Genomic DNA, 17,246 nt, shown 5'->3' on the forward strand with positions numbered 1-17,246 from the left:
ACAGCCTCTAGGGAAGAGAGACAGATGTTCCCCTGGTAAATAAGATGCCACGATTAAATTATTTGTATTGGGACTATCTGCACAGAAAACAGTCTGCCAGTAGACAAGCATTTCTTACTGGGAAAGTGCCCATTCCTCATCCAGGCGTTCCTTATTTTTCAAAATCCGTTCGGGGACAGTGGAAGTTTACGATTGAAATTATCTACATGTTTTTCCTGAGTTTGTGCAGGACTAAGCCAATTCCCTGTCGAAGGAGGACGGGTCTGGGACCTGTCACCCTGGACCTCCGTCACCTTGGCAGCGGTTGCGAGGGCAGAGCAGGCATTCCTCCCTTCAGCCATGGCGCTGGCGCAGAATAAACCTCTCCAGCCTCTCCCACAGCCACCAGGGTTGTCAGCAACAGGACTCAGAAGAGATAATCAGTAGCTTGATTTGCTGTAGCTACTATTTTAAAACTTTGCAAAATATAGACCACCTGGTGGCTTTTATGTAATAGATGAGAAGTAATAACTTTATGAAGATGCAACAACATAAGGAGGGTTTAATAAGGCAAATAATTAAAGGATGCTTCTCTTTTTTGTTTTACATTGACATCCTATTTTTATGCACGTCCAGAGATTAAAAGACTGATGTTAGCAACATGGCATTATATCCAGTAAGACAACTGTCCTTCATAAATGCGTTAAGCTCTGTTCATGAACTGTCCATAATAAGATTTATAAAATTTACCACCATAAAAATAAGTACAAACCATAATATAGCATTGGAATGGAAGTGGAGACAGGATCTTTTGTTTAGAGCTAAGTTTTTAGGCCAGGATTTAGGTTTAGATGCCACAGCCCAAAATCTCGGGAGCCTAGTTCCACCCACAGTAGCGACCATGTGATGTGTTTGACTTGGAAGAGACACCATATGGATGTATTAGGATCTAGCAACTTGAATTTGTTTTCTTACCTTCTTCTGAGAAATTTGCAGGTGTTAGACTTGGGGTTCCCTTTTTCTGCCTGCTTAGTTGATGTTTTTTCCAGCTGATGTGGATTGGACATAATTTCAGGCAAATATATTAATTATCAGATGATTTCCCTAACAGTACTTGTCTGTTTGGTTTTTAGTGACTGTTTTTGAATAATTGGGTTGACTTCCTGTTGCTCCCAGTACATAGCCTCAAGTCTATTGTTGCGCCTATACCTTTCTTTTTCATTTAAACTCGAGTACAGACATGACCTGAAGATCCAGTTTTGTAAGACGCTCGGAACCATGTCGATGTGATCGCTCTCCCACGGACCACACAAGAGAAAACCAGATGGTGGCCTGCAACACAAAAACATCTTTTTTTTTTTCTTGTTGGAGACTGAAGAATGAGATGGGGGTTTGGTAGCCACTTCATTTTCCTCAGGGTTTGGGAACATATGTACTCTCCCTATAGCATTTTATATGACAGTGGATTGTCTTACAGGATATGCTGTAATGCAAGAGTCTGTGGCCAAGCCTGTGATGTGTATATTAGCCAGGATTGATTTAGGTACAGCGATGGGATTTTCTCTCTTTATTCTGGTGCGCTGATTAGCTCCATCGAGTCTCTAGGGCCCCAGCTGTAACAGCAGCTTAGTCAATGGATCGGGGAGAAGAGAAATGGTAAAATCTATAAGCATATTTTCCTGTCTCCCTGCTAGGGTAGTTTTCTGACAGCGTGTTCGTGGGTGTTTCATCCAGTCTGACATCCAGTGGTTCCAGCAGTGGGGACTCTGTGGCTGAGGTTGCCCTGACCAACTCTGAAGCTTTCTCAAAAGTGGATTCTCTTAAATTTCGAAACACCAGAACCAATTTTAAAACCAGCTGCTATTTCAGTATAGACAGGACTCTGGGGACCAGGACTTTTATTATCGCTCTGCTCTGAGGAGGTCTCTCTGCTTTTGTGGTTACAGGAGAGACTGCGGATCCTGAAGCACCATGTAATAACTCCCTTTTTCTTTCAGACAGGTTAGATGTGGATTGAAATATTTCGGCTAACTTTCCCAGTAAAAATACTTCTAAGCACAATGTTCCCTGAAAGGGGCAGCAAATGTTGATACAGTTGAAGCATGTTGAGTTGTAAACATTAGGAAAAAAATGGAATAAGAATTTGGATGTTAACTTATACACACAATGTGTTTAATTTGTTTCTAATCAAAACAAAACTCCTTCTCTGACAGAAAATGGATTGTAAAATAAAGCTTATTTTCCTACAAGTGACTAAGTTATGCAGCCAGCTTGCGGGGGCATTCAGAGACAGTTGGCAAGATAAGATGCTTCAGGAGAGATGTAGAATTCAGTGTACAGTTTCCATGAAGGAATGCAGAATGGCAGCAGCTCAGGGAGTGAATATAAAGGCCATATAAGGGAAGTAAATGAACTGCTGTAGAGATGCCATTAGCAAAGCAAACACTGACTTGGGGACCTTGGCATATACCACGGAAGAGATAAACTGCATGAATAAATGCATCCTTGTTTGCTTGTCCCTAGCTTTACAAAGCCAGTTTTAACTGAGAAACTGTTTACATGTGTGAAACAGAGTTTTTCCACAGTCATTAATGCCAAGCAATTTCTACCCATGTCTAACCCAACGCGTGCCTAATTTAGGCACATTTATCACAGTTTCATTACAATTGAGGCCCTTGGCTAAGGAAAGAATGTCAGACCAGATCTTTAGACAATTGCAGATTTAATAACAGTACTCGACTCTTCTCTATCTTTACACCAAGAGCACTGTTCAAGTGTCACAATGTGAGCTTACTATCCCTGTCATTTCAGGTGTTGGTAAAATGAATAGCAGGAGGTAAAACACCTGACTGAGCCAAGTGAAGGCATGAGAGCAGTAAATGAAGAGCGTCTGTACTCATCAAGAAGGGCGTAGCTCCTTGCCGAAGTGGAGTCTGGAGAGCTGGTGCACTCTCGGGGGCGGAGGCTTGGCACCAGGCAGAAAGCTGATTTGAGGGGAGGGTGCTGGAATGGTATGCTGCGAAGCAGGCTCCAGCTCTCAGCCTTGGGAAAGCCACACCAGCTCCCTTCCTGTCAGCCACCCCATGGGCACATCCACATTCACGTTTTGGTGTGGATCAAGGGCACTCTTTTGGAGTGAATCTCCAGATCATCCTCACTTAACCATGTTTTGGTTTCCCAGCAGTGGTGAGCACCGAAAGTGGATGCGGATGGCTCTGGAGCAGAAGACAGGTACCAGGAGTGCATCTGATGCATTCTGAGTGCTCATGGGGCCCTCAGGGCCAGGCTGGGGGGGATCTGAAAAAAACCCTGTGGAAAAGCTGAACCTCATTCAGGTCCTCAGCACAACTGATTGGATCGGATTGATCCACATTACTTGCTAATATAAATGTATACTAGGTGGATGTAGCCTAGAGTTATTCAGGGGGCATGGCTGTTTTGTGGGAATGCCTTCATCGTCTTCCTCATGAAGCACATTATGCATACATTCTAGCTCTCAGCCTACATTCAATCTACCTCTTCGATTTGAAGCACTTTTCCTTAAAGAATACGCTTGAAATGTTAGAATGGAAAACTTGATCTTGCTAGATACTTTCCAACCCATTTTTTATCCCTTGAGAAAATTTTCAGTAGTGTTCTGATTTTAAGACTTTGCATAATGGGCAAAATATGGCAAGTATTATTTAAAAAAAAAATCCAATAAAGTGGCTTTGTAATTTAATTCTGAACATGACTGTTGTTACTATTAAATGGTGTAAACACAGACTGAGTGCAATAAACCTTGCTTCCATTTAGCATTAATAATATTAATGATCAGTACTTAAATCACATGCCATGTTCCAGGACCGTAAAAGAAACATTACCAAAGAGATTTTGCATGTCTGGTGCTGACATAATTTAAACCTGGCATAAAATTGTCTTCTGTCTGAAGGAATTTATTCAAGCTGCAGGGCGGAGAGGAAAAAACAGAATAGGAAATCTCTTTCTCCCAGAAGCTCTGTGTGCACCATCCCTCCTCGCCCCCAGAAGGCAGCCCCTCCCCAAAACTTTCCCACTTAAGACACTCTGCGAAAGGACTGGAGCTCCGGTCTCTCCGCTTGACCTAACCCAGCCGGGATGAGCTGCTTGGTACTCTGGTCACATTTACTCTCGCTGTAGACCGGCACCCGAACTGTTGCCATCAAAACGCTGGATCAGCAGCAGCTCGTATGCAGACACACACACATACACACACGCTTCTTATCACACTCACACCATCAGATTAGCCCGTATTTTCCCATGTAAGGGCTGCAGCCTCCCCCCTTTCCCTCTAACGCTCCTTGCCCGCCGGCTTTTTCCTCCTCTCCTCTCCCGCTCTTTCCCCCCTCCGTCCCCGGCTCCGCCACCCCACGTACCCGGCCGCCCCCGGACCGACCCGGCCCCAGGCAGGCTCGGGGAGTCGGGACCCACCGCCCCAGCCCCGGGCAGGCTCGGGGAGCCGGGACCCACCCCCCCGCTCCGACCCCTGGGAGCCGGGACCCCCGCCCCGCCCGGGGAGGGCTCGGGGAAGCCCCTCCCGCCGCCCCCCGGCCCCTCGCCCCCGGCCCCGTCCGCGGCGGGTCCCGCCCGGGGAGGCGGCGGCGGCGGGGGAAGGGGGAGGAGAGGCGGCGGAGTGCATTGCTTCCCGAGGAATCAAACGGGGGGAGACAGAGAGAGAAGAACGTGTGGAGGAAGGGAGGGAAGGACGGGCCGGGCTGGGCTGGGGAGGGTCCCGGTGCCGGTCCCGCCCGCCTCGAAGCGCCCGCGTCGCCTCCCCGCCGGGACCGCGGGGAGAGTGGCTTGGGGCGGCCGCCACCCGCCGGCCCGCGCCCCGCTCCGCGCCCATGTGCTCCCGGCAGCCGCGGCGGGCGGCCCCCGCGCCCGGCGTGTGTCAGTAAGTAGCCCTTCGCTTCCCCGGCACCTTGCCCGGCCCCATCCCGGCACCCCCGGGTCCCTCCTGCTGCTCCCGGAGCCCGGCCCTCCCGCACTCCCTGCGCGGCTCCATCCCCTCCACCTCCCGGACCCCCCCGCACCCCGTTCTTCTCCCGGACCCCTACCCTCCCGCACTCCCTGGGCGCTGCATCTCCTGCACGGCTCCGGATCCCCGAGCCCTCAGAACCTCCTTCCCCTCCCGGACTCCTACCCACCCCCGGACCCTCTTGTCCTCCCGGATCCCCTTCCCCGCCCCGACACCCTGCCTGGCCTCATCCCTTGTCCGTTCCACCGGACCCTCCGGACTCCCGTTCCCTCCCGGATCCGCAGCTCTCCCATCCCCTTGCCTTCCCGCATCCTACCCCTCCCGGGCCCCCGTCCTTCCCGGATCTCCCTGCCACCCCGGACCGCTCTCCCTTCCCGGCCCCTTGTCTTCCCGGCTCTCCGTCCTCCTGGCCCCCGGATCTCCTGCCCTCCCGGCCCCTCTGCCTTTCCAGCCCTTCCCCGACCGCATCCCCCTTTCTCTCCCGGACCCCCTTCCTCTCCCAGCCCTTGCCCCTCCCGGACCCCCTTCCTCTCCCAGCCCTTGCCCCTCCCGGACCCCGTGCACCCCAGCCCGCCCCTCCCGGACCCACTGGCCCCCTCCCGGCCCCGCGGGCGCGGCGCCCTCCCACCCCGCAACCTTCTCCTCGCATCACCCCGGCGAGTTTTGGTTCCCGGCCGCCGCCTTCCCTCGGGGGGAGCCGGATCTCTCCGCCGCCCCCTCCTAACACCGGAGGGGGAGGAGCGGGGTTTCGGGGCCGGAGGGGCCAGTCGGAGACCTGCCCGGCTGTGGGCTGGCAGCCTCCGGGAGGGGGGACAAAGCCGCTGACCCCCCTAACACCGGCGGGTTTGCGGGGTCCTACCCCTGGAAGCCTCCATGTTGACCCCTATTTCTAGCCGTACCTCCTTCCCCGATTCAGGGAATGATCTTGCCTTAGACGTTTGGTGCCACGCCAAGGCACAGGCAGATTCTTCTCCAGAGGATGCCTCTGGAGGGATGGAGACACCATGTGCCCCTCTCCAAGTTTTTATCCCCAGGGGTCTGGTGTTGTGCAGGTTGAAAGGCATTTCTGTGGATAGGCTACAAGTAGATAAGTGTATACTTCTTGAGTAGCAGCATAGGCCTTTTTTAACATTACAGAAGAGATTCTTAGTGTTTTAGAAGTAAACAAAACTTTTGTGTGGTGCACATGCTTAATTTCACTTAAGACTCTTTCTCTACATTCCCTCGTTGTGCTGAAGTAATATTAATTTTGTTGCCTGTACATGAATTGAATTCGCTGATTGGCGTCTAATCATGCTTAGAAAAAAAAGCCCCTGTAAATAGCTATCAGAATTAATTTGGCAGCAACTGTGAGAAATGATCATAAATTTACAAAAGCAGTTGGAGTAATGATCCAGCATGGATCTAACAAGAAATACACCCCCAGCCTCTGGGAAGCAGCGTGTAAGTTTCTATGACAGTCAAACGCATTTGATCACACTGGTACTGAGCTTAGAGGCTGAGTGTTGTCTGAGAAGGATACAGAGGGGTGAGGCTCCTGGGCTTGAGCTGGGGAGAGGCAAAGAAGAGAAGGAGCTGGGCTGAGTGAAGGCAGGAATATGAAGAGAGACCCATGTATTTTAATCATGTGCTGCTTCAGGTTGCGCGGGGGTGAATCCAAAAGATGTGGCAATGTCTTCACCTACCAGGAGCCCGCCTGGAGTTGGGGTTTCTGGCGCTTCTGGACACCAAGTGATAAAAGGCTCCTTTTGCACAGGGTTGCCAACAACTTAAGGGAGGGCTGGAAAAAATGTCACCTCGCAGCACTTCTCTTGGGGAGTATGTTAATGAGGTTTACCTCTGCCACAAGGGTCTGATCTTGAAAAGCCTTAGGCGCTGCGAGCGGTTTTGCACTGAAGCTGTGGGGCCAGTTATAATGTGAAGTACATTCCCCAGGCGTCGCAGGAGGAGGGCCTGACTAGCTAAGGATAAACGAGAACTAGCCTTTTTTCTCTATCAATACGGGAAAGATCAAGACATTCAGTGGAGAAAAGTGAGTAGGCAAGTACACAGGGAGCCCCTGAAGGTGGCTGCAGAGTGTTCCTGGATGCTCTCAGCAGCCTGTGCTGGCCACACTGCCTCCCACCACTGTCGCCAGCAGCCGGTATCACTGACAGCGATTCTAGTGGCTGCTTGCAAGGATGGGACAGAAAAGTGAGATGTCATCATGAAAAGTCCTGTAGGAAGGGCAAACAGTGGCAGATAAACATTTTTTTCTAGCATCAGTATTACTGAACTTGTATTTTTCTCCTTTTTTTGTGTGTTGTTGTTTAATTAGGGACCTTTGACTTCATGATGGGAGGAAACATCCCCCTGACTGTTAGAATCCGAGCTTTTCCCAGCACGAGGATTTGTCAAGGCTGAGAGACTCTGGATTATCCATAAACCTCCTCTAAAATACACAGCTGCTTTTCTGTTTCCCCATCGCGGGGTGTCTTGGAGCAGATACAAAGATGGCCTCCAGCCTCACCTGTGCCGGCATCATCTGGGCCTTCCTCTCATTCCTCTGCGCCGCTGCCTCCTGCGTGGGTTTCTTCATGCCCTACTGGCTCTTGGGGTCTCAGCTGGAGAAGTCGGTTTCCTTTGGCACTTTCCGGAGGTGTTCCTACCCGGTGCGGGACGAGAGCCGCCAGACGACCGTGATGGTAGAGCAATGTGGCCGCTACGCCTCCTTCCAGGCCATCCCGAGTGCCGAGTGGAGGATCTGCACGGTGGTGACAGGCCTGGGCTGTGGGCTGCTCCTCTTGGTGGCCCTGACGGCGCTCATGGGCTGCTGCGTGTCCGAGCTAATCTCCCGGACTGTGGGCAGGGTGGCAGGAGGCATCCAGTTCCTGGGGGGTAAGTGCTCATGTGGGGAGGGGATGGGGACGTCCAGGCTGTAGGTTTACATGTGTGGAGACTCCCCTGGTGCTTTGGGACAAGGAGCGGGTGAGTCGAACTTTCTGCTAGCGAGGGAGACCACGTGGCTCTGTCAATGGTTGAGCTGGTTGTCTGGATGCCTGAATGTGGCTCAAAGTTGCAGCTGCCTGTGGTCACTCTCTTGTGCTCAGTCCCTGCCTGGTCGTTGTGCAACCTTTGAGAGTTTCACGGCAAGTTGACTTCTGTGGGCCAGTGTCTTCACAGCAGTTTTGTGGGCTGTAGTTTCCAGTGGAGCTCAGATAGGATGGAGGTACCTGGAGAAGCATCAGGGCTCCAGGGCCCCATGGAGCAGCACAGTTTTGCAGAGGAGAGGCTATATGTGGAAAAAAACTCTTTTCTTTCTCCTTCCTACCCCCATCACTGGCACAGCTCCCTCCACCTCTGCTTTCTGCAGCTGTGTGGATCTGGCAACAAGTCTGTGCCCCAGGTTTGAAGTGAGGAGTGTTTACCCCTGGTGGAGCTGGCCCACCACCTCCCAGGAGGAGCCCTGCTGCGCTGTCTGACCCACGCTGCCTGCTGAGGGTGCTGTGGCTTTGTTGAGTCTATGGGCTAGACAGTGGGTGGGAGAATTACCTCCTCTCCTTTTTTTAGCTTGTAATTGCATGGAGTATTTGTAACTGTGGAGTATTTGAAGGGTATGAGACAGTAAACAGGATCCTCAAGCATGTTTTTTATAGGGCAGTTTTCCCAGTAAATCATCACTCTCTTGTCATCGGTGACATGTGGCTCAGTGACACTCACTTTTGCCTGGTACGAGCGCTCCACCGCCTGCGCACACCCTCCCCGGTAAGGGGACATGTTTTCCTGAGCTTTTGGTGCCGGGGCAGTGCAGGCGCCAGCATTTCAGGTGCCCTGCAGCGTCTGGTCCCAGCCAGACACCCCAGTGCATGCCATGGAGAAGCAGGCTGCAGCAGGACCCCCACCTTTCTCCCCTCCAAGCAGAAGCTCACCCCACAAAGGCAGTCTGGATACATTGTGAGTCTGCAGCCCTGAGGAAGCACAAGAGAAAAACCCCACTACTGTCCAGCTCAGGGCAGACAACTGAGGCAAGGAAAGGGCCCTGTGCCAAGCCTCCAGCTGGGTGATGCCAGAGTAGCTCCCTCCCGGCTGTAGGGAGCCCTGCCTCCAACTTTTTGAGAAGTTTCTGCACGTTAGGGCTAATCGACCCCGTCACTTCACCCTTCTCTCAGCTTTGCGACCCAGAGGCATTCCTGTGTTTAATCTGTCTGACAATTTGAAAGTGCAGCAGCTGCTGGAGAGTTAACTCTGCTGGGAGCTGTGGCTTCTTGAAGCCTGCTCCATTATACAATTCCAGCTGGGCAGCGAGGGGGTAGAAGGGATTTTCGGTTCGGTGACACCCTGCAAGCCAGCTCGGTCTGGTTATTTTCACTTAGAGCCATCACAGGCTTGTGCTTTAACCAGCCTCTTTTCCAACTGCTGGCTTGGCTCGTCTGGTTTTAATTTGTGTTTGGCCCCTTTCTGACTGTGGAGCGGGGCTTACAGCCACCCCAGCAAACACGGCAGCTCTGGCGGTGTGGGCTGAATGTGTGCACCCTTCTCCGAGGTGGGATGGTTGCTCTAGCGCAAGGAGCCCGTCAGACCACACCATGGCCACCCCTGGAGCTTGTCCCAGCTGAGCGGGCAGCATCCTATCCCATCTGGGAGGACGTGAGCAGGTAGTGCTTGTCCTCGGTAGGTGACAATTCAAAGAAATGTGAACTTGTGATATGAAATGAAAATTGCCAACAACTTTGCTTACAGTTCAGTAGTTAGTTACACAGCATGTCTAATTTTCTCATCTACTGGCTTTTATGGTTGTGTCTCATTTCACTCAGCACTGCTGGAAGTGTGTAAGAAATGAATGAAGTGAGAACCTGTCATTTCATAACATGCTGAAAAAGTAATTGTAGAGACGCTAGGGAGAGGCCAGGTAGTGAAAGCCAATAATTTGGATGAACTGAATGGACATAATAAGGTAAAGATAAGATCCTTACATCCTTAGTCAGATCCTTAGCTGCTATAAATCAGTATAGCTTCATTGTTTAAATGACATGACTACATTTATTCAGATGTCTAACTTAGGCACTATAATTATTGGGTTGTTTTGATGTCAAGATAGCCATGAGCTTGTTCACTTTATTTACTCACTGGGAATGCCACCTCTTTGTTCCCTGTACTACAGTTGTAGGTTTAGTTATATATCATGATGTGTGCTTTGAATATGGCTCAGTGGCAGCATTGAGATTGTCATTTTAATTGGCCTCCACTTGGAGATCTAACCAAATACAACCCTCACAGATTTTTTTTTTTTTTGATTGAGGAAAAGAACCCCCTCCTATCTTTATATGAAGAAAAAAGCCTGGGGAAATAAGCAGTCCACTGAGTGATGCTATTAATTCATCTTCCCTGTTAGGGCAAGGAGATGGCTAGGCAGTTCCACTTTCTGTGTCTTTTTTGTCTTTTTGTCTGAGTCACCTGCACCAACACCCTGCTGTGGCTCCAGCTCCAGTGGCAGAGGGTGAGTGTTGGAATAAACCGTATTCCTCTGGAAGTTAGAAATCAGCATAAAGACATGCTTGGTGTCGCTTTAGTGGTGTTCCATTAGCCTAGGATCCAAACAATTTTCTCAACGTGATTTAAAGCACGGGCTTGATGAGGAACTAAGCCAGCTGACAACGGAGTGTTATAGGAAGCCCAAGAGTGGGAGAGATGTCCAAGCCCCTGAAGCTGTGGTGAGCCAAAGCACTAAGGTTGCTAAAAGTTACTCCAACACTGGAAGCATTTTTATTGCTGTGAAGAGGTGGCAGAGAGGTCTGCTTACCAGAGGTGGTAAGCAAACAGCCTGATCCTCCGCTTCTAGAGTGAGAGGGAGGAGTAACTCCAAGTAGGCCAGTGGAATAGCACCTGTATAAGCAGTACAGCTTGCACTAGCTAAACGGTGCCAAGGCTTTACAGCTGGGATTTCCCCAAGTTGTATGTGGCAACTCAGGGGAGTGAATTATTCATGAGTGCTTATGCTGTAAATCTGCTCTTCTCATAAAAATTGAATGGCAGAACCTGCGGATCTATGCAGAGTCAGAAGGGTCTTGAGGTATGGGTTGATCTTACGTACTTAGTCTATATTTGCTATTTCAGATAATCCTGACTACAGAACATATGTGTATTTTAAGATGACTCCAGACGATACACTCTGAGTTTCTGTTCCTAGTAGTAAGATTGCATCATAGACTTTTTCTCCCATTTGCAATTATGGGAATCGCTTCCTTTCCCATGCACATTCACATGGCAGCTCTGTAGCCATTACAGTAGTTGCTTACATGAAAAACAATGCTATTTTTAGCTTTTCCTAAGGCAATTTGGTAGTGGGCGACAAGAAGTAGCCAATACCCAGAGGCCAGCCATTTCTGCAGTGGGTGTCAGTGGTCCGCAGTCCGTGGCCAGCAAGCTGCTGCTGTGGTGTTTCAGAACATGCTTTGTGAACATTTCTGTTGGATTGCTTTGAAGAACTGACAGCTGAGGTGAAAGTTATGCTGTCTGTAACCTCTTGAGGGCACAGTTATGTAGATGGATACTGTCTTCACTGATAACAGTAAGTGCAGAGTTTCCAGCCAGTTTCCTTTAAATGTTTGGAAGACCAAGGAATATATAATGTAGCTAGAACAGATTGCAAGGATGTATCTTTGACCATAACTATCGAGGGCATGACAGCAGGAAGTGAAGTTTAACAAATCTATGGCAAATTTGAGTCTGTAATTATTGATCTTTTCATTGTGCCGTGGCAAGTCAATTCCACTTAAATGGGGAGACGAGAAATTTGCAGGCAGGTAGCTCAGATATGACATACTAATTTGGTGAATAGTTTCATTCTCTGAATGCAGAGCAATGATTTTAAGAACATAGCAATAATTTTAAGAACATAATGAACTTAAAGGTTAGCCAGTTTTATGAGAGGCAGTGGATCAAAAGACACTAGTATTTCAAGGATGGTCAATTTAAAGAGCGTTATGCTGGCAAGGTGAAGCTTTTCAATAAAATGGTCAATGCGCAGGAATTATAGATGAAATTTGCACTAGCTCAGAACTGCTTTGGCTGCGTAGGACAGCTAAGCCAAGCTCAGAGGGGTATGAGTCCAAGGGACAGAGCACAAAACAACTTTCTCCCTTAGAGGCCTCTCTGAACCTGACGCTTTGGCCCTGATTTGGAGTGGCATGTGAGAAGTCATCCCTCTCCATGATTATGGAGTAGCCATGTGGTTTGTACTGTTGTCTCCAGTACTGGTCACTCACTGTTTGTACTCCAGTAAAGCACAAGTTTTGCTGCTCCCTTCAGTAAATGAGCAAAGTTTTCAGCAGTGCTTTCTCTTCCTCTCCTCATTTCTCTATCTTGTTTCCCTTGTGTCGCCATGGGAGTGCTGAAACTCCTGAAATTATGGTCCTTGAATTGCTGGTTAGAAAATTTGGAGAGCTCTTGAATTGGAGGGAGGAGTGATGAAAGGAGCGTTGATTATTTGAGAAAAAGGAGACACAGATCCTAACAACTTCTGATTTCGTCTCCGGAAAAAAAATATGCCTTCTAGAAAAAGCTCTCAACACCACACAAAACTGTTGGAAAATGCTTTGCCATGTGTCACGTGCCAATAGTGACCATTATAGTTTCCATCACCCATAGGCTTCTCAGGACAAGTGTTTGCTGGGTGCAGAGGGCAGAAAAATGAAGAGTGCTCCATCAGGATGAGGAGAACCTTGAGTGTGGAGTGATGGCTCTCTGCTGTCTGTGAGGAAATCTTAGAGAAAGCCTTTGAGATTTTGGGCTGGCGTTTTTAAAGAGTCAGAGCCAAAGGAGATGTGAAAGTAGTTAGCATATTAGTAGCTGAATCTGGCGTTGCGTGTGAGACCATCGTGGTCTAAAATGTAGGGGGCAGAGAAGGGAAGAACACTAAGTTATAGAACTATGGGACCTTGTAGAGAAGATGTCCCTCAAAGCAAATGCTTGGGGAAACAGTTAAAAGAAGTAAGAGAAGTCTCTTGGGAGGGATGTAGTCACTGAAACTAAGTCATGTTTCAGGAAATGTGGCTGGCAGTCAAAGACAATGTGTGGGTCGAGGAGAATGAAGGCAGTCTTGGTTCTGAGACAGGCTAAGAAAAAGTCATTAGGGGCTTTGGTGAAGGTAGTTCCAGTTAACTACAGGGACTAGAAACTCCTGGCAAAGGTTTGTGTGGAGCTGGAGGAAAAAAACTGCAGGCAATGACCGGTAACTGTTATTTTGTCTGACAGCTGAAGTGAGACTTTCTGCTTTCTGCCCGGAAGACTAAGGTCAGGATAATTTTCTGCCTATAAGGAGAAAATGTAACTGAGAAGAGCCTTGCTGGGGACAGGGAAGATCTGAGATGGTCAGGAGACTTTCAGGAAGGAAGTCTTTACCTCAGACTCTTCTGTAGTTCCCCCAAGCCTCTCTCATCTATTTCCCTCATCTGTACACATTTTTCCTGACCTCTCCTGAAATTTGTACCTGAAAAAAAAAAAAAAAAGAGGCATAAAACCACGCAAAAATAGCCTTTTAGTTCTTTCGTCCTCTTTAGCCTAAATTATTTTTTAAAAGGGTAACTTTTGGGGAGAGTCTGGGGAGAGGTATTTGCTTCTGTCCAACCACACACTCTTTTTCACCTGTGGGTTAGCTGCTCCGGGCTGTTTTGCCACATCTTCCTCTCTTTCCCCTTGTCAGATGCACAGCTTCAGTGACTTTGCTGTACTCGTGTAAACGTGACAGGGCAATCCTCATCCTAGACAAAGACAAGCTGCAGGCTAGGTATTAATCCAGTGTATACAGTGCAAGAGGGCCATATGAAAGGAACAGGTACATCACCAGGAGGTAACAGAGGGAAAGCAAACAAGGAACATGGGACTGTTAAATGTTGCTAATGAGTGATTGTCATGTCATAGGCTCATAGATTCAGCAATAACAAGGTCAGCAGAGATACTATTTAGTCTGAGGTCTGCTGTAGCATGGGTCACAGGACAGCCTTCGTATGATTTCTGAGAAAAAAACTTCTAGTCTGACTTTAACTTTGAAAAAAGGAGGTTCTTCATAAGTTGTTCCAGTGGTGACTTACCATGACTACTTTTCTTTCTGATCATAAATGCAAACTTAAAAAATGTTGCACTAAGAATATATCATTGCAAAATTATGTTTTCCTGAGGATCATTATATTTGTAAAAGGTCCTATGGTTAGCTTGCCTTTAATCCATTTAAGCTGTGCAATGGTGTGGTTTCTTTACCAGAACAACCTGCATAGAAGCAGCTTCATAGCTGCTGTGTTTCATACCAGGTGTCTCTCCAGTTTTCTACAAGCATCCACCAAAGGATTAAGTGCAGTGTATAGTTTTGCAGTTTCATGCCTTTTCGTCTTGACTTTGGTTTGCTAAACTGCATCCTGTGAGTGCTAGTGCTGATGTTCGGTATCTGCTCTATCTGCACTACAAGGTGCCTTCCCACACTGTGGTACAGCACAGTCAAATTCTTGGATTTAGGTTTTGAGTCCAGATGAGTAAGGCAGGGAAATGCTATTGTTTGGGAAGACGTTCAGAACAAGGGAATTTAGACAGTGATGTTATCTTTAACAGATTTTTGTAGAATATATTTTATTGAAGATTAGTCAGCTCCCCCTCTGCTGTATTCAGACAGGAGTTAAAATATAAGACAAATTCAGGACTGAAGCTGAACTGATGCAATATGTCCTCTGTTGCTCTCGGTTTATAAATTACATTACTTAGATTCCTACTCTCTTAATCAGATTTGGCCTGTGTTGCTTGCATTTTTCCTCTATGTATGGACCACCAAATCTGACTGGAGGGGAATTAAAGTTAGTAGGTGCTTGTCTGAAATAGGTAAGAAAATTGTGCAGACTTAGGATTCTTCATGCTCTGAAGAGAGGATCCCGTATCCCATGACTGCCTTCACCTTGCTTGCAGGAGTCCCCACTGCAGCGCTGCTAAAGGCTGCTGCCCCGACAGACCTAACAGCACAGCTTTTTGTGTGATTGTACCCTAAGGAGTCCAGCTGAAGGAGACCTGAGTTAGCAAAGGTTTGCTATTTAAGCGAACAACAACCATTTTAACAAAGCAGGTTAGTGAGGAAGAATCAGTAATAAACATTACTGGTCATAAAGTGCACAATCAGTCGCTCTGAGGAGGCCATCCCTGCCAGCAAGGTCACGAGCAGCACAGAGCAAGCAGGGAGTTGTAATGCTGTTGGAATAGTGGAGATGCAACTTGAAGAAGACAAATGATGCAGAGAGTAGCCTCCATACTTAGCTGTCTTTGTTGGTTTTTTTTTTTTCTTTCTGTCCCCAGCCACTTGAGATACCTTGACTCTTCTGGTGTTTCAAAATCTTACTAATAAAGCAGCAGGGCCCTTACGGGCTGGAAATTTTTGTGTGTCCTTTGAAGTCAGTGACACTTAGTACAAATGACATCAGTATTTCTATCCTATAGGTAAGATTATTTGATTGTGACATTAGCCTAAATTGGGTGTGGTTCTGAGGCTGAGCTTCTTCTTGAAGAGCTACCGGAGAGAACTAGCTTGTTTATACAGAACTGCGCTTTGAAACACACGTTCAGTTTTGGATTTTTTTCAATTATATTTACTCCTAATATAAATTTTAGCTAAATGCAGGGGGAAAAAACCCATTCAGACTTTCAGCCTGGAGCAAATTATTCTGCAAGTTGGATTTTAGGTGCCTTGGAAGAACATTTAAAATGGAAATGCTGATGTATTAGAAAAAATAAAAGATGCTGCTGAAGTATGGGAAAGAATCTCTTTACTTCTCTTTGTTTTCTTATTGATGTTGAATATAAAAGTGATGTTTTGAATATTGCTGTAGCTGTGTTGGGTTTAAGCAAAATTTTGCATTAAGAACAGAATTTTTGATCTAAAGAAGTCCCGGAGTGCTGTTTTATTTATCTGTAGAATGAAGTTCAGGCTTCTTGGATTTTTTTCCCCCTCTTTTATTAGAAAGGAACAATGATGCTCAGCACTTCTGTGATGCTTTTCATTTCAAAAGGCTTTGCTTGCATAACCTAATGAAACTTCATAAAATGTGAGTCAGGGGAGCAAATAATCTATTTTACTGGTGTAGAGTCAAAGTAAATTCAGAGTTACTTCACTTTGGATCCTCTGCATTTGTTTTGATTAGGGCAGAATCTGGGTTGGAGTTAGCAATTTTGTTTCTGCATTGAAAGATCTGGCTTGTTTGGCTTCCTGAGCTCTATGAGATATTTGAATATCGCTGGGAACTTCATTTAGGCTTCAAATGTTTCAATATTTTCCAGCGCAGATGATGTCATATACCCGACAGACAGGACAGGGTCTGTTCCCAATGGCATATTTTTCCAGGATTTTGTCCAGTCTGGTGTTAGATATCTGTGTAATGTGTTTTTTTCCTCACTTCTTTCAGAAAACTCAACTTACTAGGCATTCCACTTGGAATTTTTTCACAATATGCAACCCGCATTTTCCTTTCCTTGCTGATATCCTTCTGCTCTCCAATACACTTTTTTAACCTTCTAAGCTCTTTAACTTTGGCTTTATGAAGTACAATAAAACAGTTTTTAATCTCCATCATCATTGCAGTGAAGCCAGGCGTAGAACTTAAGGGCAACCAAGGTATTGTTTCCATGCAGTGAGCACTTAGGAAGGAGCATGGTGTAATTAAGAAACGTGGGATGTATTTGTACAACCAAACTCCACCCACAGCTGCATGCCTTGCCGTGGCTGTCACAGTGGCTGGTTTCCTGCTCAAGGACTTCCTTTGGCTCTGTGGAATACCTTCATTTACTTCAGCGATGTTAAGCTTTTTATGCTGCCCAAGTGTGAGGTCCTAGGTGGCATTCAGACCATGTGGAGATGTCCTTAAGTCACAGAGGACCGAGAAGGACATCCTCTCCTTGGTCTTGGGATGACTCTGCCACCACAAGGTGTCACAGGTCACAGGGGTAATATTGCATTTGACAGATCCCTTCTAGTAGCTGTCCTGATTCTTCTCAGGCATGAAAAATTGAGCATGGTCAATGCACTGTGACAATGCTGGTGATAAGGCTGATTCACTTAGGCTTGATTAGATCTTGTTTACATTGTTTGTTCCACTGCCTGTCCTCTGATGTCACAGGTACATCTGAGAACAGATGCAGACTTTTTTTTCCCTCCAGACTGGCTTTTCCTTAAAGCCTGACCTGCTGAAATCAACAGGTTCCTCCATGGGACTCAGGAGGGCAGGATCCAGAGCTCAGCGCCGTTGCTATTCATTGTGGCTAGTGG

The 17,246-nt window shown here is 47.5% G+C and overlaps 1 protein-coding gene across 1 annotated transcript in view; it reads left to right on the forward strand.

Annotated features, from left to right (window-relative positions):
• The first annotated feature begins 4,552 nt into the window (after positions 1 to 4,552).
• The window catches only part of LHFPL6 (LHFPL tetraspan subfamily member 6), a 153,049-nt gene continuing 140,355 nt past the window's right edge, over positions 4,553 to 17,246 (forward strand). Inside the window, exons 1-2 of the mRNA XM_064440956.1 lie at positions 4,553 to 4,891; positions 7,293 to 7,852. Coding sequence (XP_064297026.1) covers positions 7,468 to 7,852 — 385 coding nt within the window. The 5' untranslated portion in view covers positions 4,553 to 4,891; positions 7,293 to 7,467. The remainder of the gene's footprint in view (positions 4,892 to 7,292; positions 7,853 to 17,246) is intronic.

The sequence above is a fragment of the Phalacrocorax carbo genome, chromosome 1 (genome assembly GCF_963921805.1).
Source record: "Phalacrocorax carbo chromosome 1, bPhaCar2.1, whole genome shotgun sequence".
NCBI lineage: Eukaryota > Metazoa > Chordata > Aves > Suliformes > Phalacrocoracidae > Phalacrocorax > Phalacrocorax carbo.